The 22410-nt window shown below is 34.5% G+C and overlaps 1 protein-coding gene across 2 annotated transcripts in view; it reads left to right on the forward strand.

Moving 5' to 3' along the window:
- The window catches only part of Csmd3 (CUB and Sushi multiple domains 3), a 952990-nt gene extending 937505 nt beyond the window's left edge, over positions 1-15485 (forward strand). The window contains exons 66-71 of one of the 2 annotated variants that reach the window (XM_026785886.1): positions 2425-2490; positions 5936-6094; positions 7953-8065; positions 10769-10856; positions 12189-12324; positions 13553-15485. In XM_026785886.1, coding sequence (XP_026641687.1) covers positions 2425-2490; positions 5936-6094; positions 7953-8065; positions 10769-10856; positions 12189-12324; positions 13553-13712 — 722 coding nt within the window. In that variant the 3' untranslated portion in view covers positions 13713-15485. The remainder of the gene's footprint in view (positions 1-2424; positions 2491-5935; positions 6095-7952; positions 8066-10768; positions 10857-12188; positions 12325-13552) is intronic. The other variant, XM_026785885.1, reaches the window with a different exon arrangement.
- Positions 15486-22410: the final 6925 nt, after the last annotated feature.

Below are 22410 nucleotides of genomic sequence, written 5' to 3' on the forward strand. Positions count from 1 at the left end.
GGTCTTTTTAGAAGAATTATTTGCTAGACCAAGTCCGACACTGGAAGATGTGTGAGCTTTTTTTTTTTTAATTCCAGAAAAACGGACACACATAAATCTTTCTATGATGATATTTCGATGATAACTTGATTTGTTTTGTCTTCATTCCATCTTCACATTCTCTCTTTACAATGTTTTTATTGGTGTATTTATTTTCTAGGTTTGTTATAAAACGTCACCTAAATATGGCTGACTTCACGTGATAGAAATTTATCCTTTTATAGGTATTAAGTACAAAGTCAAAAGTCAAAGAGTCAACAGGACTTTGTGTATTTGATCATCTCCAATGACATAGCCACTCCCTACCCTCTGTCCTCTCCTAGCAATCACTGGCATTCTTTGGCTCTAATCTCCCAGTGATACCTGCCTTCATCTTTACATATGGTAAATGATATTTCTAGCGTATGTACCAAAACGTGGCCAGAGAATTCCACATTCGAAAAATATTGAAACATATTTGAATATGTCTTTGCATGTCCATCTAATTTTCTTATGAAAAAACTTCTTATGTATAAGACTTATTCTAAATTCAGTATTACTTTATATTGAGAGCGGCAGTTAATTATAGCTACAATCAATTCCTTCCAAATACAGTTTCATTCTAATGTAGCGTGGGCTTCCTAAAGTATATTATTTGATCCCGTATGATAGGGAACATAGCCTCAATGTCTTATTTTGTGGCATTCTCTCAGAATCCATATAGTCTTTCTCATAGTCTGACTTACAAGGGATAACTCAGTGTTCAAATTTTTACTTTTGTTCTGAGTCAATGTAGCACGATAATTTAAGTAGATCTAGCTGAAGAGTCTACACCTGTTGCTGCTTCTCCAGGGAAAATCCTACTAGGTTCTGATGTACTGAATTTACCAGGGGAAAACACTCACTCTTACTATAAGGCACATCGAAGGAAATTCTCTATAGTTCTTGATAAGGCCATTAAAAGCTTTTTTCCTTTCTTTCTTTTTTTTGTTTCTTTGTTTCTTTACATCTGTTAAACTTTCTTCTCATATCTTCTTGTATTTGACCTCTTGAAGCAGGAACAAATTTTAACTACTGTTTTGAACTGTTTTCCCTCATTTCTTAGACAGAATGTAACATGAGTTTCCTCTTCTTAAAATACCACTGCTTGAGTATAAAATGGTGACTTTCTCAAACAGTGGTATATATATATAGTATTTGCTTTTATTTTTCTGTCCACCTATGTGACCTTCCCCAAATGGCATTTAATATCAGTAAATACAACCCTTGATAATTGATGAAAGTGTTGACATATATATTATTAAACTCTAATATCAGTACTTACTAACATTATGGCTATACAGTTTTAATTTCCTTTACAAAGTCTTTTCTACTTTAGGTTTTTAACAGCCTAGAATTCAGGAATCCTCTCCATTCATTTTCTCTACTCTATCCTTCATGATTTTATTCATGCCATTGATTTCTTCTGTGGAAATCATGCCTAAATTAGCTTTCCTATCACATTCTGCTTCTTTTAGCCTCCAGTTTACACATGCAACTCTATCCATGGCATGTCTGTTTAAATCCTTCAAAGGCATTTCCATTGAATTTTCTCTACAGACTTACAACTGAAAGCGTTAATTTAATTGTCTAAAGTAGTAGGAATATTTTTGCTCCCTGCCTTTGTGATACTTCCATCATAGTTTCATATATTACAAACTTTATCAATACCCTAGATGTTATTGTATTGAAATCCACCACAGTTTCAAAGCTTTCTCAACAATCATTTTTTGGTTTTTGTTTTAAAGTCACTAATGTGATAGTAGTGTTCAATTTTTCCTAGTGGAACTGATGCTTGAACCTGTTAAATTCAGTATTTGGTTATTTCAAATATTTCCCCTCATTAAATGTTCTTAAGAACATGACAGTGTTCCTTGGGCACAGGGTGTGCCAAACAGTGTGTTTCACAGCCCTTACACTGTTTGTTCCTCTCTAGCCCCATATGTGATTTTATTGACATGAACCGTTCTCTGCCAAGACTCAAAGTTTCAACTTTTGAGCCTTCCGATTTCTGAATGATTTCAGCAAATTCTGATTTTTAGATGTGAACCTTGCACAACCAGGTCTTGTCCCTTTGTCAACAATAGAAAACACTTAGTCCTCAGTATCCCTGCTGGAATCAACTGTTTTCTTTCAGCTTCTCCCTCTAATCAAAGATCCAGTTTCCTGTGAGGATTGAATAACAGCCTTTTTCCCAAGGGACTATGCTGGAAGTGATTGCTAAAGCTGTTAATCAGAAAGTGTTTTCACTGAGGTGGAATGAGCAAGGGATTTCGAAGGAAATTATGTAATATCTCTGAGTAAAATTGACGGTGTCACACTGTGTATAATACATTAACTTTTGTAAATGCTGTTCTGTTGCCTCAGCTGGCTCCAAAATATTGGTGAAAGATCCTCGACCTGCATTAGGCACGCCAAGTCCAAAGCTAAGTGGTAAGTAATTTGTTGTTCTAAAAGTCATGGTGTCTAAGATTGATCTACAATTTTTTCCTTAAATATGTATTTATTAAAAATGATATATTTTGCATGACAAACTTAAGCCTGAACATATTAGATATGATCATGTGTGTTATAGGATATGAGCTTATTTTTTGAAATATTTTCTATTTATTTTCTAAATTATTGGGATGGAGGTATGGGTCAGCAGTTAAGAGCACTACCTGCTCTTCCAAAGGTCCTGAGTTTAATTCCCAGAAACCATCTGTAATGAGATTTGGTGTTTTCTTGTGGAAGAGATCTGGTCATTCATCCTCATCAACTTAGATTATAAAACCCAATATGGACAAGTTCAACAGAACCATATGGGCTGCCCATACATGCTTCGGCATTGACAGGCCATAAATTTCATTTTGTTCCATTCATTATAAAAATATTGGACAGTTATTTAGCTCAAAAATATGCTTTCTACATCTATCTATATACTTGTAGATTTATTTTTTAAAGATACTTTTAACAATAACATGACAATGTTTTTATTTATATACTTAAAATAGAAAACAAGACAACTTAAAACATATACCTTTTTAGATGTATGGATTTCAAGACATTTGTTAAAAGATATTATATTGTACAACTTATTTGTAACTGTTTGATTTTAAAATGCAATCTTAATTATATGACCTAATCATCAGTAACATGAGAATTAAATTCTTTTTTTTTTTTTTTTTTTTTGTTTTTCGAGACAGGGTTTCTCTGTGGTTTTGGAGCCTGTCCTGGAACTAGCTCTGTAGACCAGGCTGGTCTCGAACTCACAGGGATCCGCCTGCCTCTGCCTCCCAAGTGCTGGGATTAAAGACGTGCGCCACCACCGCCCGGCTGAGAATTAAATTCTTATAACACTAATGTCATTCTCATTCTAAAATCATTTTATGCATCTGATATTCATCAGAATGAAAGATAAAGTATACAGTATATAGAGACTTCATTCGTTATAACTATTTTTTCATATTACTGAGGAATACATTTTGTTATATAAATTTTTACCTTTGACCCAACTTGAAAACTACCACAAAAGTAGCATCATAAATTATATTTATAGCCTTAAATCTTTGCATTAGATAAGAAGAAAGTCCCTGAAGTGATGCTATATCTCTGTTAACCAATAACTACTATACTACAGCAACCAAAAATAAATACAAGGATAAAATAAATAAAGCTGTCAATGACACAATAGAAACATTTTTAATGTGTAAAGAAAAATTTTATAAAAGTAACTGTGAAATAAAGGATATACAAATATGATACAAAACAGGTTAAATAAATTTAAAATATTGGGGTAATGTCAGTAACTATCAAAATTTATTTTACTAAATTTACAAATTGTTATAAAATTGAACCTCAATTTTAATAAATGCTATAAAAGTTAGCTTAATAATCACATACTAAGGTAAAGCTTAAAATTATTTTCAGAAATATACCAGGCCCATATTGCTCCACTGACGATATCTGACAAATTTTAAAGAAATATGGCAAGGAATATAAGTCTTAAATAAAATAATCTAACATACTCATGTGACAGTCAACATATAATTAGAAATACAGATAAAGATATTACACGAGGAGGGAAATTTGGTACTATCTGACTTGTGATTATTGATGAAAAATTAAATTTGAAATTTTACTGAATTAAACTTAACATTGTGGTAAAGACAACACAATAGTTTCAAGTCATATTTATCATTGACTAAATGGTTATGCATTCCATTCTATTCTGTTTCTGGTCATTGGAAGCTTGGCATCTGCAATGAAGAAAATATTTCTCCCAAATGAAGTAGCTCTGACTACAAAGTATTCGTCTCAAGGACCAGTTCTTTAATCATCTCTACCAAAACAATTATTTATCTTAATACAACTGATATTGCTGGGTATGGCTACATACCTTTTCCTGTAACTATTACCTCTCAAAATGAGGGCTTTGCTTCTATGTATTTTAACTAGCAGTCTTAATTTAACTAAATTTCATGAAATAAGATCATTAAGTAACAGCAGACTTTTATTACAGGGATGGAGAATCATCACTATTGAGAGGAGGAGAAGTAAACAATGTGAAAAGTGCCAATTACTAACTACCAACCATTTATTAGACATACCAGTAGGACACATTTCTATTTTTCTCCTTGAATCTTCTCAAATAAAACTTTTGCCTATCACTTCTTTATATAGTTTGTAAGTACACTTTTCTTAGCCCAAACCAATCAAAGGAAAATTTTTCTGACAATGTGTCAAATAAGATGATTACATAGATGTAAGCATAACACGATAACTTGCTGTTTATGAATAAAGGGTCAGTTGAAAGATGATTTGACAAAGGTTGAAAAGCCAGGGCTATAGATTGTTCGTGACACCCAATACATGGTATCTGTACACATAGACACACACATAGACACACACATAGACACACACACACACACACACACACACACACACACACACACACAGTAGCTATTTAGTGACCTAAAAAGCCCCAATATCCCTATTTTATCTGAACCATAATTAAACATAATGAAAATATTAGACAATGATTTTAGATAGTGATTAGATAAACATTTTGCATTCCTTATTTTATTTAACATTTTACATAGTATATATTAATCTATATTATTCATAAGGGAATCCTGGTTTAGAATTAAGAAGTTTATGCAAAATGACCTAGTTTTTTAATATAGAAAATGCCATCAAATACCAGTAGCATAACCCAGGATCTGCTCGCCTAGACCCTGTGCTATATTCTACTACTGTCTGTTCTACCCCATAAGACCTGGGCAATTCTAGTCACAATCCTTTTATTTCTAAAAATACATGTAAACTTCAAAGCTGTCAATATAGCACAGCACTGCTCCTCTTCTATTACTGGAATAACTGAACTCAGTGTTTTGTAAAAGTGACAAAGAGTCACTACCTCCAGGCTGCCTCCAGGGCCATTGGAAAGAGAAGGACATGGTTTACATTCTTCCTCTAACGAATTTGTCTATGACACTAGCAGAATAGCGGGTCTCTGGAGGCATGCTCACAGGCTGGCAGCCTCAATAAAATCATCTCATCTTCTTTCAGAAAGGAGAGAAAAACGTTATAGGTGACCAAATATAAGTGACACTAGTGTCTCCTGGATTCTAACTATAAGCCTCGTGTCTTTCGTTGGCATGGAGTCTGGCTTTCCTGTCATTGACTACTGAACAAACACAGGCTTTAATAACTATGATTTATTCTTTGAAATTTGTAATTCAAGGAAGAATATATTAGTTTATACTTATTGAAGATGATTTATATTTAGGAATAGATTATTTGTTCAACAGACTACAGGATTTAATCTAATATCAGATGATCATATTTAGAGGGCACTGTGAAATTAAAATGTGGCATTTATTTTATCTCTGCACAGTTCCTGATGATGTGTTTGCCCAGAATTACATATGGAAAGGCTCTTATAACTTTAAAGGAAGGAAGCAGCCTATGACCCTGACAGTCACTAGCTTCAATGCCTCTACCGGTAGAGTCAACGCCACGCTCAGCAACAGGGACATGGAACTGCTGCTTTCAGGTATCCGATTCAAATTTAGCAAAAGAAGCTATACATCCTGGCATTTGCTTAGTCAGACTCTACTACTGTGAGTTAATTTTCATGTTTGATTTTCATGGATGTCAGAATTTACTTAAAAGCAAGAATTTTGAAGGTTTGTAAAGGTGAGTGACTATTACTAAATAAATGCAGAGCTAAAATTGTGTAGTTAGTGTCTTTAAGACTATTTCATGCAGAAAGAATTCTTGTTCTAGACTAGAACTCTCATTTGTCAAGATGGAATTATGATATTTTAGCATGAGATATATATTGCAAGCTTCTTTTATTATACAGTTATCCTGAAAATAATTACTAGCAAATTAGTTTGTGTTATAAATAAAATTGAAACAATTAATTTTGAAAATTACATAAACATTTTATATATTGTTGTACTATCCAATAAGTTCACTTATCAGAATTTAGTATACATTATATTTTAAGTATGAATAATTACATGGAATAAATTAGAAAAGCTTAATTTGTACTTAAATTTTGCTTATGATTAATTTAACTTTTAGTCATAAATAACATTTCCATTTTCTCTAAGCTAGCAAAAAAGAATCTGTTTGTTATAAAGTAACAATTCAAATAGATCCTTATAAATATGCATAAACATGATAGTTTAAATTTCATTACTTTTCACTGACAGTGACTGTAAAATACAATTATAACCATTCCCCACAAGTGTTTTTGTCAGTACATTTATGTTTTGCTTATTAATTTTAGTTTACTTTAGGTCAAGGTTTGCATCTCTTTGCCTTGCTATTCCTGGCATATTCTTCTGGTGCCTCATTAATAGGTAAAGCCGTATATGAGTCACCAGGAGTCAAATTTTAATCAATAGTCAATCAGAAGCTTTTTCCTCACAGCCTGACTTATCATGAAGTGTATTTACACTCTAGCTGATTCCAGCTCTCACAATAGCCAGGTATAAGAATCAGTGTATATATTTTTGCTTCTCGTGTTTCTATCATTGTGTGTGTTTATCATCTTAAGTTAAAACCTAAGTTTCAAGGCATAGCTAAAACATTCTTTTACATAGTAGATATTTTCTGATAGAGCAGAGTAAAAAGACTCCACTATGGCAGCCTGGGATTTACCACATTTTGTCATGTATTTTCCTTACAAAGGTGTCATACATAGGAAGTGATCTCCTGTGCCAATGCATTCAAGTGTACTTCCCACTTTCTTTTTTATAATATTCAGTTTGGCTGGCTTTATGTGGAGGTCTTTGGTCCATTTGGACTTGAGTTTTGTTCATGGGGATAGATATGGCTCTATTTTCATTCTTATACATGTTGATATCCAGTTATGGGAGCACCGTTTGTTAAATATGCTTTGTTTTTTTTTTCCATTTGATACTTTTTGCTTCCTTTTTAAAAATCAGGTGTTCCAAGGTGTGTCGATTAATATCCGGGTCTTCGATTCAGTTCCATTGGTCCTCCTGTCTGTTTTTATGCCAGCCAATACCAGGCTGTCTTAAGTACTATAGCTTTGTAGTAGAGTTTAAAATCAGGGATTGTGATGCCTCCAGAAGTTCTTTTATTGTACAGGATTGTTTTGGCTGTCCTGGGATTTTTGCTTTTCTATATTATGTGCATTTTCTACTCTAGCATTTAGGGTTGTTAGAGATTCAGGTAAGATCTAATTCATGATTTCAGATAAGAAACAGGTGTATATTGCATAGTATCAGGTATCATGTACAAAGTCATTCTTTACTTGGGACTTGCATTCTTCCTTTGCATACTTTTTGTTTTCCACAATATATTTACAAAGTTATTGATAATAAAGTGAATCACAGCTATCTACAAAATTAGGTAACTGTGTGTACATTTTTCAGGGATCTACAAAAGCCAGGAAGCTCGCCTAATGTTACATATATATCTTATTAAAGTACCAGCCCACGCTTCTGTGAAGAAAATGAAGGAAGAAAATTGGGCCATGGATGGCTTCGTAAGTGTAGTTCCTTAAAGCACGTGGTTGATTTTAACAGCAAACTAATAGATTATTATGGGCTTAGAAAGGCTTATGAAGTGGTCTGAAAAGGATTGATATGAAAAGCTCTCATTGAAAACACGCTACTACGTTTTCACCACAGACACCCTGTGTGTGATGTGAATAGATCATGGATTCTAAGTGAATGGATTCCAAGTGATCATTGACATCAGGATGTCTAATGCTAACAGTAAGGAAATGAGCCTCTGCAGAGTATAAACCTGCGAGATCAGACCATATTTTATAGTAAATAAAATTGTGTATATAGGATTTAGTGAAAAAGAAGATTTTCACTAGTAGGGGTCAGTAAGTTGTTTCTCAGGAAAATGATCTCCATCTATTTTATTTTATTTTCTCTATTGTCATTTACAGAATGAGAAGTCATGTCTTTATTTTACACAGGTTGCTGAATTACATGAGGTTCTGTATTAATATGAGGTCAATTCATTCATTAATTGATTAAAATATCAGTGTTTGAACTGCTCTTGTTCACAGAATTTGATTTTATGTGGTCATGGCCAAGTATAATATCCAATAACAGGATGTACCTTTTTGCTGAGCAAGTTAGTTAGACTCCCGTAGTTAGTTTGGTACTTCGTTTTTTAAGGTAAGTATCCAAGATGGTTTTAAAAGTAGTTTTTATAACAACAGCTATGAGTCAGGTACCTAGGTGTTAGTTACTGGTTTAGTAATTGGTTATTGGGGATAAATTCATGTTACTAGTTAATCATTGAGTAACTAAAGTGTATCAGTTCCCTTTATATGGATTTAATGATATACCTTAACATATTTGAAATTGTTAAAAGCAGTATTATGTGTATGTATGTATATATATATATATATATATATATATATATATATATATATATATATGGTTCAGATTATAGACAGCTTTTGTAACATTAGGAACAATCCCTGCAATCCAGATTGCCAAAAGAATTGATTTGTCTTCCTTGGGGGAGCTGGTAGGAATATTTGCTTGATGGTCAGCCCTATGCCTTATTCTGGGACTGGGGATGGGCCTGGAGAAGCACATACAACCTGGAGGCCAAAGGCTTTCAGGTGGTCAGAAAGCTCGGAAATACTCTCAACTGTATTAACACATGCTGGTGTTTTCTTCTTGGACAGACAAATTTGTTCCAGACTCGGTGTTAGTCTCTTGCATCTCTCCTTCCTCAGCCTACCTCATTGGTGTTATAGGCGAGCATCACTTTATCCAGTTGAGAGTGGGCCATTTTTTCAACAATATATTGACTATGCATACCGCATTCTACCTGCATATATGCCTTTAGGTCAGAAGGGGGCACCATATATCATTACAGATGGTTGTGAGGTTGCTGGGAATTGAACTCAGGACCTCTGGAAAAACAGCCAGTGCTCTTAACATCTGAGCAATCTCTGCAACCCTATATGGGCCATTTTTAACAGCTCAATTTTAACATTGTCACATATTCTACAATTAATCCATTTTTGTATACACTTGATGGGTTTTATTTTTTGTCTTTTTATGTACATTTTTTTAACTTTAAAATCATATCAATGAAAATCCCCACTTCCTTCCCTCCTCCTACTTCCCTCCTACTCCTCCCCCACATCCTTCCCCCACACCCTCCAGTCCTAAAAGAGGGCAAGGCACCCACCCTGCCCTGTGGAAAGTCCAAGGTCCTCTCCACTACATCCAGGCTGAGCAAGGTATGCATCCAAAGAGAATAGGATCTCAAAAGGCTAATACATGCAGTAGAGACAAATCCCATTGCCGTTCTCATTGGCCCCTCAGTCTGGTTTTACTTTTTGTGCAGATTTGCGGGTGTAGTCCCCCAAAAATTTACTTTAGAATGATTTCATTATTTCAATAAGGTATCTCCCATCCGAGGGCTCTCCTTTGTTTCCCTTGCCACTCAGTCCTGCCCTACTCTAAAGCAGACACTAATCTATTTTCAATCTCCAAAGATTTACAAATGGATTGGAAATTTTATGACTGAAGTGATATTGTCACTGGCTTCTGATATAGGAAAAAGGATCTGACACCGCAGAATTATGATTAACCAATTATCAATGCCACTCACATGCCCATGGCTAAAAGTGAGGCTGGAAACGAACCCTGACTGACAGAAATTATCTCCTTTCTGTAGAGTCTCTGGAGTGGAAGAAAGGCCAATATAATTTATAATTTATTATTTATTTTCTTGTATCAGTGTCTGCCTGAAGGTATGCTTGTACACCACATGCATGCAGCTGCCCAGAGAGATGCAGCAGTGATGGAGTTACAGGTGGTTGTGAACGCCCTAGTGTCGGTGCTGGGAACCTACAGCAGTTCCCTGGCAGGGCAACTCTTGGATCCTGAGCCATCTCTCCACACTGTGATTCAATTTCTACACATTGTTTTACATTTTGAATAATATACTTACTAGTCTATATTTATAAAATGGTGGTAAAGCAACGCACAACCTCCTGTTTACCAATATCATAATTATTTAAAATTAGAATGTTTTTCTTTTGTCTTTATGATTGAAGATTTGTATCATGTGTTCATTGCATAGGAGGAATAGGAAAAAAACAAAGGTGGGTGTTCATTTTAGAATATATTGAGTACTTATTCAGATATAAAAAGTAAAGCTGTGATCAGTTTTTATATTTAATTGGAACTCCAAATATTTTCAGGTTTCTGCTGAGCCTGATGGAGCCACTTATGTATTCCAAGGATTTATTAAAGGCAAAGATTATGGTCAATTTGGACTACAGAGACTGGGTAATATTTTTTATTTTTATTTTTATTTTCAAGTAATTCTTTGATACTATAGACACCATAAAAACATAAATGATTCTTTACATTTTCACACTTACAATATCTTGAATTATGCATTATCAGGACTATGCAATTAGCCATTTGACAGCATTTAAAGAATAATCACATTGTTGAAATTATCCCTTCTTCAGGTAATAACTCTACAAAGCTCAGTGTTTCATCAAATCTGCCATCAGTATGATAAGCTGTCTTGCCCCTAAGCAAACACAAGAAGAAAATTGACATAGATTACATGGTAATATTAAACTGTAAATTATTTTTACCTCTTCTCCTGAGAACTATACCACTTCTTTTCAGTTTGAGTATTAAAGCAAATTTCTTACTTCTGAGAAGATGTAGTGGCACTCAGAGAAACTTTTACAGCCTGGAAGGAAAAAATAATGTTGAGAAATGGGTTCTTTTGAGAACCTGGTCATCTCAAATACTGCCATTTTCTCTGCTATGATGGACGAAGCTTTCTCGTTTTCATTTATAATCCTTCTGACATGGGCACACATATTTGTTGATCTTATATTTATAAACACATGTCTTTTGCTGTATATATACACTGTATTCCATCCTTAAATTGTTGTATGCAGATATAAACAATGAATTATGACTCTAAAAGCTATCATTTAGTATTTATCTTAACAAATCATGGCTTTAAACTTTTGTATGATTAAACCTGGTCACTGGAGAAAAAAATAGAGAAATAGATATGGTTTAAAAATAAGTGTGACAAGATTTATAAATTATTTGAATAAAAATGTTCACCAAAAATGCATAAAGTTGGGAAATAGGCTGGAGAAAACTAGAGAGAGCTAGAGGGAAGTAAGGGCATAAATGTGATCAAAACTTCTTGTATAAATATCTGAAACATTTAAATAGATAAAATATTACTTAAAACTTACCATCTATGCCATTAAATACATATGAATAAAAATAAATAGTATATTAACTTTTGTAAATAAAAATAATAATTTATCATTTCGTGTACTATACCACCTAAATTTGTGCTGTTTTGAAAATAGTATACAGCATTCACAGGCGTTGGCTGTTCATACAGTAAAGTAACGGGATGCACAGATTTCAGATCACATGCCCTAGTACTTAAAACACTATATTTCAAGTGCTATTATATGCTTCTTCATCTCCATTCCTACCGTAAAGCTTGTAAAACCTTCTTTTTTTCTCATTTGAAAAATAGAATAAACTATCTGGTAATTAAATGTAGAAATCAATTATAGGCCTGAGTTGATTTTTTGGTCAATGACTTACTTGTGCTGTTTCCATTAGGACTGAATACTTCTGAAGGGTCAAATTCTTCGAATCAACATCATGGTACAAACAGTAGTTCTGTGGCCATTGCGATTCTTGTGCCTTTTTTCGCACTTATATTTGCAGGATTTGGGTTTTATCTTTATAAACAAAGGTAAGATGTGTGACTTCAGTGACAATATTTACCTAAACTTTCCTTGCATGTCATTTCCATCATATTGCCTATACTCCACCTTTCTTTTTTTATGTGTTGTTATAATCTGTGTGCATAGCTGTTATAATCCTTTTGGATCTTACCACTCACCCCAAGAGCCACATGTCCATAGCAGAAATCACTCTGTTACATTGCACGTGATTCAACCTTACCAATCCTTATTTTGTCTTTAATTTTCTTGTACATATTATTCATGAATTATTAATATTGGTACTTTAGAGATACTGAATATTTGTTAAGGTTTAAATTGAAAAGACACTAAATGCCGAAAGATTTATGGTAAAAATCTAGAAAGTTCAGGTTCACATGACAATCTTGAATAATTTTACCTTGGTTGACAGATGGTCATCTTCTAATTTGTCATTCAGCTTCTGTTGTCTGAAGATTTTTTAATGGATATGTTATGCTTGTGATTGATCAAATAAATAGTATTACATATGATTACTCAGTCACATATATCCTATGTGTTACAGCCTTTTGGAGGAGCTTTATTAATCTATCTCTATTATTTGAAAAAATACAAACAATCAAAGAATTCAATTAAATATATTTAAGTATATATACACATTTAGACACTTACCTACTTAAGTACATTCTCTCCCAAACTGACATTTTTATTTATATCTGTCTTGCTATCTAAAAATTAGTCATTTAATATTATATAGTCATATAAAATATATGTACACACTATACATATATTAATAATTTTATATTATACATATATTTTGATATAATATATACATAATTTTAACAACATGTCAACTGTATAACAGAATACCATTGGGGACACTCACTGTGTCATCTGAAAGTTCTTGCCAATGGAGTTACAGAATGCAATTATCAACACAAAGGGAATGTGAATTCATTAGCAGGTTCCTCTCTAATCTCCCCCACCATCTTCAAACTTCATCCAAGTACAAAGAACTACAACAGTCACTTTTCTTCTTTTTGATCTTTCATATTTGGTCTTTTTTTTTCCTAAGCACAGTAATTCTTTTAAGATTTTACTCATGGTATCATTCATCACTGTTCAATTCTTGTTAAACAATGTTACATTGTGTGGGGTATTATTTTGTTTGAATAAGTTCATTCCTAAATTGTTGAAGTTTAGTCTGCTATTTCTCAAAACACCCTAACATGCAACTATCAATGTTGTTTTTATAAACAGGACTGCACCCAAAACACAGTACACAGGATGTTCTGTTCATGAAAATAACAACGGTCAAGCAGCCTTTGAGAACCCCATGTATGACACCAATGCCAAGTCTGTGGAGGGGAAGGCAGTACGATTTGACCCCAACTTGAACACAGTTTGCACAATGGTATAACACGGCAACACGTTGCCTTCTTCAGAATCCTGGAAATCGACACACTGAACAGTGCACTTTTAGTTCACTGTTAAACAAAGCACACTTTTCAGGACTTGCTGGGTCACCTTTTCCTGAGGAATGACAGAGAAGAGTGGTTTCTTTTTTTCATAAACTGGATCAAAATTCTTCTTCATGTGTACCATGGAGAGTTTTACAGAGATCTGGCTGCACTCTGGGAGTGCTTGCTCACAGTTTATTTGCTTTTTTTAAAAAGGAGATTATTCTAAAACATAAACTTATTTGCATATATTGGAGGAGCATCCACTATCAGTATTTCTGTGCTTTATAAACTATATTAGAGGGACTGGGTTAAAAATGATATAGGGTAGAAATAAGAGCTATACTTACCAGAGTCAATAGGTCACTGACTTCTCTTTGCTGTCATAAGCTACATCCCACCTACATGTCTGTAGTTTGTACCACATGTCTGCAATTCATTCTTCTTTATCCCAGGCATTATTTTTCTCATTTCCTTAGATGCTTATGAATGACACACATCTTTAAATAATTATGAACTAATTGATGACACAGAAGAAATAAGGTTGTTTGCCCACTCCAATCTGGCATTCTGTATTTATTTTTTAGAAAGCAGCTAGTACTAATTTAGAATCATTTTCAAGTTCCTGCAAATAGCAAGGTCATTATGTGACCTTTCTTATTTCTCTATTTTCAAAGAAAGAGTTTTATCTATTGGATATAGGATACTCTTTACATGTTTGCCTCAATATACTTTGTCATCTCAACAGTATTTAGGCTCGAAAAAAATTATCTGTAAGGATGCCTATTTTGACATTAACTAAGACATCAACTTGGTATCATTATTTTTTTTAATCAAGCACTTTAATGGTTTTGATAGAGTAAGTCAATTACATCTGCATTTAATTTATGATGTCTGCATAGCCTTCTAGCTGAACTTTTGATTTTTCCACTTTTGGTACTTTATAGTTTCTTTGAGCAAAGTACAGCATATTCTGATTTACCCCTTAACTTAATAACTAAAAGAACCAAAAAAAAAATGTTCTTTCAGATCAACAGTATAAATTTGCTTCCCAAATATATGTGTTCATCAAATTTTCACAGGTTTTGAACGTTCTGTCTATACCCTGTTTTTAAGAAGTAGGTATCAGGTACAGCCAGTGTTTCTCATTGTCTGATTAAAACAAGTTTATATGTTGTTAGCTCATTGAAAGCTACATCATGCAGTAGTGTTGGTATTTTTATTTCCTAGGGCATTGTCTTAGTCTTTATTTTTATCGTGTTTCATTTCACTGAATAAAACACATATCCATTGTGGACTCTTTGTTGTTTTCCATTTCAAATAGGGATTGTTCTGTGAAGGGTCTTGCTTTTTGTATCATGAAACAAGAGTGCCTACAAGAAACCATTGCACCTGGGAGCACCGCGTGGAGCTATCTCTACATTTAGTGAATTGCTTGGAAAACACTTTGAGATACATTGTTTTGGAAATTCATACAATTTTCTCAACATTGTATTCTACTGACAGGATGCGGTTTTCAATTTTATGCCATCTGTTATTTATTCTTGTTTATTCAAAAATGACTGCAATAACAATGATTCACTCACTAATGTTAAGGTTAATACGTTTAAGATCTTGTTTAAACAACGTTTCTTCTGCAACTGGCTACTCCTCTTATATTAATGCATACACTTTTGTAAAGAAGTATATTTTTATGATAAAAAAATTTGTAAAAGTATGATGTAAATTTTCAGTGCAATGTAAACAAATAAAAAAGGATACTTGCTTTTGTAAAATGTGTATTCTTTTCGAGCTCACATAATGCTCTTCTGGTTAGTAAAAGCCAGGCATAGCCCAGTTTTTCCTTGGCGCTTTTAAAAAATGTTCCCCAATTGCATGCCATATTTATGTTACACCAGGTAATAAACTATAGTTTCTCCCTCTATTTTCTACTTATAAATGTGACAATCTTTTGTAGGAAAATAGAATCCCAGTAAATATAATTAGTTCTGCTACCAATCAAGGGCTCACTACAGGAGGCCCCTGTAATATGATCCATTGACAAGAGTTTTTGTAAAATAAAGGTATTTTATTGACTGCTAGGCAAGAAGTGAAACAGGCATGGGCAGGCCACCTTTTCATTAGGAAGAAAAAAATGTCTGGGAAAGGAGAGGGTCATGCCGATAGATAACTTCATGGTAAAATGGAAAGTGTGAAAGATTTATTTAGCTGACCAGTTTCTTTCCCTGCTGGCTCACTGAGGAGGTGAGCTATTCTCTGCAGGGTATTTAAATTTGGTATTAAAAAAACAAGATGCCCTTTACTCCTTCACAGAAGATATCTTCATTTCGGTCTCATTCAGTCTCATCTGAGGAAGCTGAGGTTTTATCTCCTTTCTGGAAGGTTAGAAAGATTTCTCTTCAAAACTCATCTAGACAAATCTCTGACACATGGCTCAGTAATTTTTTTTTTGGGGGGGGGGGGTTTCGAGACAGGGTTTCTCTGTTGTTTTGGAGCCTGTCCTGGAACTAGCTCTTGTAGACCAGGCTGGTCTCGAACTCACAGAGATCCGCCTACCTCTGCCTCCCAAGTGCTGGGATTAAAGACGTGCGCCACCACAGCCTGACTCAATAATATTTTTGTAATAGGTCAGTGCCATAGACCCTGACTTAAAACAGTCCTCAAATATGACTTTTATTGATACTGTACAAATTTACACATAATGGTCATCTCAAATACTTCGGTGGTATATTTTATTAAAGATCCTTCTGCTTTAAGAAGTTACATAGATAAGAGCTCAACAGCAGCTACATACCATGCAAAGAAATATATTGTTAAGCAAATGAAGTAATTCCACACATAAATGGAAAATGTACACATTGTGTTCTGGGAAGTTATTGTTTCTGTAATGTTATGGTCATAATACATTGATTAATTCAATATTACTAAAGCAATTCTATAACCTAAGAGGAAGTCTGTATTTTTGAGTCTTTGTATCCTTGACCCATTCCAGCCTGAATCTTTCATTCTTTATTAACTTTGTAACTCCTCCTTTTACTCACAATTTTAGTATATTTTCTTTTTTCCTTTGTATTTTTTTATTTGCCTCTGTGCTCCTTTCCCTCTGTTTTTTTTCTATTTTGATGTCTCTCTTGATATGTATCTTCTTTTACATATTTTCCAGTCTTTTAGTTGTTATTTATTTAAAATTTTCTGCAATCTTTAACCTTTTCACAGTTCATAGCATTTTCAGGGACATTTAAAATAATTGTTGTAATGCCTTATTTTTTAAACGCTTAAAAAAATTAAACATGTAAGTCTCCCCCAGAGTCTTTTGATAAAAAGGACTGTGGAGCGATCATGAAGAAGATTTGCTTTATCATGTGGTACGTTCACAAGTGAGGTGGTAGAAAAAAAGGGACATCATATAGATTAAAAGGTCAGTAAGGACTGTTAAACTTTTTAAAAGAAAATCAGAACATACTGCTTGTTAAAGCATTAACTTTTGAATACTTATAAATTTCAAGTAAGCACAGTTTAAATAATGTTAAAAAATAGTTTATGCCAGTAGAGAGAGGCTCATGCTGCCCAGTCATATAATCTGAGCTTTGTCCTTAGGACCCACATAAAGGAAGGAGAGAATCACCTACCATCTCCACATGGGTGCTGTTGCATAAGAGCAAGGATGCATGCACACACACGTACACACACACACACACACACACACACACACACGCACACGTTGAAATTGGAGATTTAAAAAGATTGATTTCTTTTTTCCAGGATGACTAGAGGTAAGGGAATATTAATCTATCAAGATATACATGTTGCAAACTTTGAAAAATAGCTTTCTGTCATCACTTTCATGAGTTTAGTATTCTGAAGCAATTTATGAGTAGATTTAGGAGCTGTCGGGGAATAAAAGGAAACACAAGACATTTGGTTGCTTTCTTCAGAATAGAAACAATGGAAGTAGTGAATACAGGCCAGATACTTTCCCAACTTTAATAAGTCCCTCTGTGTAGAAAGTTTATTAGTCTTGTAAAAATAAGAACATCTATATTCAAATCATACTGCAAAATATAAAGCAATAAATTCTTGTTTAAACTTTCACATGTCCCAAACTTTTTTGTAACTATTAGCATGGCTGTGAAAATAGAGGTGGTCTTTTTCTACTTCCCATGTAGATTAGATCTATGTAAGTCTCTCTTAGTGTCCTCATTGTTGTCCAAATTCTGTGGGATTGTGTTTTGTAGGCTGGTTTTCTTTGCTTTATGTTTAAAAAGACAAGATCTCCTGAGTAAGTTGGGAGCATTGGGAACTTGGATGAGGGTTCAAGGGGGAGGGGAGAGGCAGGGAGGAGAGCAGAGAAAAAAGTAGAGTTTAGCCGGGCGATGGTGGCGCATGCCTTTAATCCCAGCACTCGGGAGGCAGAGGCAGGCGGATCTCTGTGAGCTCAAGACCAGCCTGGTCTACAAAGCTAGTTCCAGGACAGGCTCCAAAGCCACAGAGAAACCCTGTCTCGAAAAAAAACAAAAACAAAAACAAAAAAAAAAAAGAAAAATGTAGAGTTTAATAAAAATCAATAAAAAATTGAGAAAAAAAAGAAAATAGAGACGGTCTTATCATATGATCTTCTTCTAGACTCCTTTTGACCTTGTAATCTCTGTCAAAGAATTCAGACACACAGGGGTAAAGTAGAAGACAGGTAGTGCTAATTCTGGAGTGAGATGGAGCACTATTAAGTTGAGAATGGAAAGTGGACCAAGAGAGCTTTGTGACATCTTCCCATGAAAGGCATTGCCCTGTCCAGGTCTCTGCCCATTTGTGTTGCCACTTACAATAGGATTCTATTGTCTCTTTTGTTCTTTCCCAGAAATTGTCTAACTACAAACTGATCTTATATAGTAATTTAATTTTAGTTGAAGTTTAGTGTTATATTGTCATCAATTGGTGATTCTCATTCTGGCTGTTCCAAGCATAACATATCTATTCAGGTCTATGATAGACTTAGAGCCCATTCCTAACCAACAGTCCTGTTATTTTGGCCATGTCAAGTCATGGTTATGTAAGTTGCTGATGATGACAGGAAGTCAACCTCAGTGACAGAAAAGCCTCCTAATATAATTGACTATCTAACATTCTCCCCATCAAGACCTATTGCTCTAAAATCTATTAGGAGATATGAGTTCAGCTAGTATGTCTATTTGTGGATAAAACAAGACATAAAAGTTTTCAGGTCTATATATTTGCTGACTATTAGACCACAGTGAACAATGAATGGTATTTAGGTAGATGGAATTAAACTGTCACAGGACCATCATGTGAGTAAATTAAAGGAGATAAAATTAAGTTAGCTCAACAGTGCCCAAAAGCTAATAGGATCATTACTGGTATTCTAATAGATCTAACCTGTTTCCAACATGTAAATTTGATGATCCAATTTCAAATCTAGACAACAGAAAGTAAGGTAGTGGCTGATGGATTCAAATCTGATTATACAAATCATGTAAATATATGAGGTCTTAGTGGAATATTCAGGAATATACCCATGACCTTAGCCTTGGTAATGTGTAATGCAGTACTCCAACTGAACAGCCATAAGAATACTACCTTAGTCATAAGTACCACCCTTAGTTAAATATTTTTGTTTTGATAAATATTCTATAAATCCATGGATTGAGCTAAACCCTTTGTTAAATTTCTAGACACATTCTTGCGCTTCAGTAATGTGCAGCTTAAAGGCTTGCCAGTTTGTGGTAAATTTAAAGCAGAAACCTTGAGCAGAAATCTTTTATTAAACATACTCTTCTAAATCTTTCATAACTTCTTGCTAATCATGTTATCATTCTTTCCCCAACCATTCCATGTGTTTCCTTGATCCATTCCCACATCCCTACTTCAGATAACTCTTTTGCTTGCCCCAGGACAATTTTTCGTCTATTAGGTCACCTTGAGATGAGGGATTTTGCCTTGTCTTACTGTATCTTGTCTTGTCCTGTTTGTCTGTAGTCTCTCTGAGGAAACTGAAAGGGAGAGAATTCAGAGCAGAGAGGAGGTAGGAGAGCAGAGAGGATTTGAGGGAGGGGACTGTACAGGAAGTATTGATACGAAAAGAATGTATTTGCAATTTTAAAAAGGAAATAAATACCAAAGAAGAAAAGTGAAAGTAAAAATAAAAAAAAAGCAAAGCATTGATATATTTTGTCTCTTCCTATATTTCTGTTTATGGGGGCATCCACATGAGCATGTTCAAGCGATCAGGAACCACACTTAATAAAAACTGTCCCTTGCTCCCCCAAAGCCATTACCTGTTCATATCTCCTCAGTGGAGGCTTAAGAACCTTTTCATTCTCCACGCTAGAATGTGTTGATGCTTGATGTTATACAGATCTTACGTGAGCAACAAGGGCTGCTGTGTATTCATGAGAATACCAGTTCTGGCATATCCAGAAAATACTGTTGTTCTTCAGTCTTTTCTAAACTTAGACTCTTAAAAATCCCTCCTTCATCTTTTGTAAAATCTCTGAGCCTTCATGATAGGATAAGAGATAGATGTCTCATTTGTAGTTGAGAACGGCATAGACAACTATTCTCTGTACTTGATTCAGCTGGCCTTAGTCTGTTTGGATGCTCACCTTCCTAGACCTGGATGGAGGGGGAAGGACTTTGGAGTTCTCACAGGGCAGGAAACCCTGACTGCTCTTAGGACAAAAGAGGGAGGGGGAGTGGGGGGAGTGGGAGGGAAATGGGAGGAGGGAAGGAGGTGGAAATTTTAAATAAATAAATAAAAAAAATTTGAGCAGAGGATTTAATTTATCAACCTCTCCTCTTGTGCCCAAAGTAAGCGGAATTTGTTCATAATTTCTCGTTAAGGTTTTATATCAAAGCTGATATTTATTAACCTGATCATTCCCCCCAAAACCCTTAATATATTTACTACCACCAAGAGTTGGGATAGCGTGGACAACTTTTCTATGTTCAACTGAGATAGCACTATGCCCTTACTTGTAATGAATCTTAAGTATAAGGCTGAGGTAGATGCCTTGGGCATTAAAACTTTATAATATCTGTCAGGGAATTTCATGGTTTATTGGTGGATTGGGGTCTCATTCAATGAAGGAAACAGGTGAGATCACCTATGTTAATATCATATGTTTAACATATATGTCTTATATATGTTAAAATGCCATTTCACTGTCTTGTTAAGTCATTTGAGCACCTAGCTAGGTCTTACCCAAAAGTATGAGCTCTGTCTTTAAAACATCAGGAAAAAGGACACCATTGATAAGTTGTCTATTACATCCTTGAGCATCAGCCCATTCAGTGGCAAAACCAAATTGATTCTTAGAAGCAATGGCAGTGCACATAGAGAATCTTTAAAATCTAGCCTGTTGACTATTGGACAATAGAAAGGGTTTGTGTTTATAATGTGCAGGCATTAAGGAGCACCGGGATGTATGAATAATAGCTGCATTTGTAATATCAAGTGTTTGAACCATTGTGTAGTCTCCTTTAGACATTTTAACAGGCTCCCTGGAGTTTAACAGGGAGGCTAGTGCTGTTAAAATCCCCTAACAAAGGAATTTACTGATAAGTGCTTGAAATTCCATTAAGGGTTCAGGCATGAGAAAAGAGTGGCAAGAAGAACCCCAACAGTGCTTTAATCTATTTATATCTTTGTTGTTGTATTTTCTGTATTTGGCATTTGATTGGCACATACTTATGGGTTAGAGAGGAGAACTATCAGCAATGAGTCAATTTCTTTGACAGACAGGCAATCCTAGTTGTTACTGTCATTTTTGCAAGGTGTTGAAAGTAATTTGGTACCCCCACTTTTGGTGGTAAATCTGTCATATAGAAAAGATGATGCTTGGGTATCATAAGAAAATTATGAGCGAAGATTAAGTTAGACATGGACAATATAAAAGTGAAGTAAACATTGATAATAAGGATCTCCATGACTTATGGTGGCCTGGGATATCCCTGAGGAGTTTTGGTGAGGCACCCTTGAAGATGGTGTACCAGAAAGCAGAGACCTTGAGCCAGAACAATGACTCATTGCACTGAACATTTAAAGTAGAACTGATTGTATAACAGGGTATACTGTGTTCCACACCACTAAAACAAACGAAGAGATGTTGGAGAGGCAGGAAACATGGAGGAACAAAGAGGGTTTTGTTGTTGTTGTGATGTTTTGCTTTGATTTAATTTTTTTGTTTTCTTTCATGAGCACACTGCCAGAGTGAGGGACAGATATGTGCAAACCAGAAGATGAGCAGAATTAGGGTGAATGATATGAAATTCCCAAAGAATAATAAATTTGTTAATAAAAAAATAGAGTCTGATTGATGCATGTAACCCAAAAATCAGGACTGAATTTGCTAGATTATGAGAGAAGGATGGAATAGGAGCCACCACTATCAATTAGAAAACTTACATTCATACCTGCAGTTAAAAGATTTACAGATCGATAGTGATTATTTACATGAAGGCCACCTAGAGCCAAGGGTTTCGTCAGCCCAAGAATTTTATCATTCTTTGAGACAATATACCCTCTTGACATACACTGTTTATGTTATTTATATTCAGGGAGCTGTCTCCTAAAAGACAAAGAATTTTTAGTTTATTTCTTCCAACAGAGGAGTGTTGACAGATCACTATTCTTTTTTTTTTTTT

The sequence above is a fragment of the Microtus ochrogaster genome, linkage group LG3 (genome assembly GCF_000317375.1).
Source record: "Microtus ochrogaster isolate Prairie Vole_2 linkage group LG3, MicOch1.0, whole genome shotgun sequence".
Lineage (NCBI taxonomy): Eukaryota > Metazoa > Chordata > Mammalia > Rodentia > Cricetidae > Microtus > Microtus ochrogaster.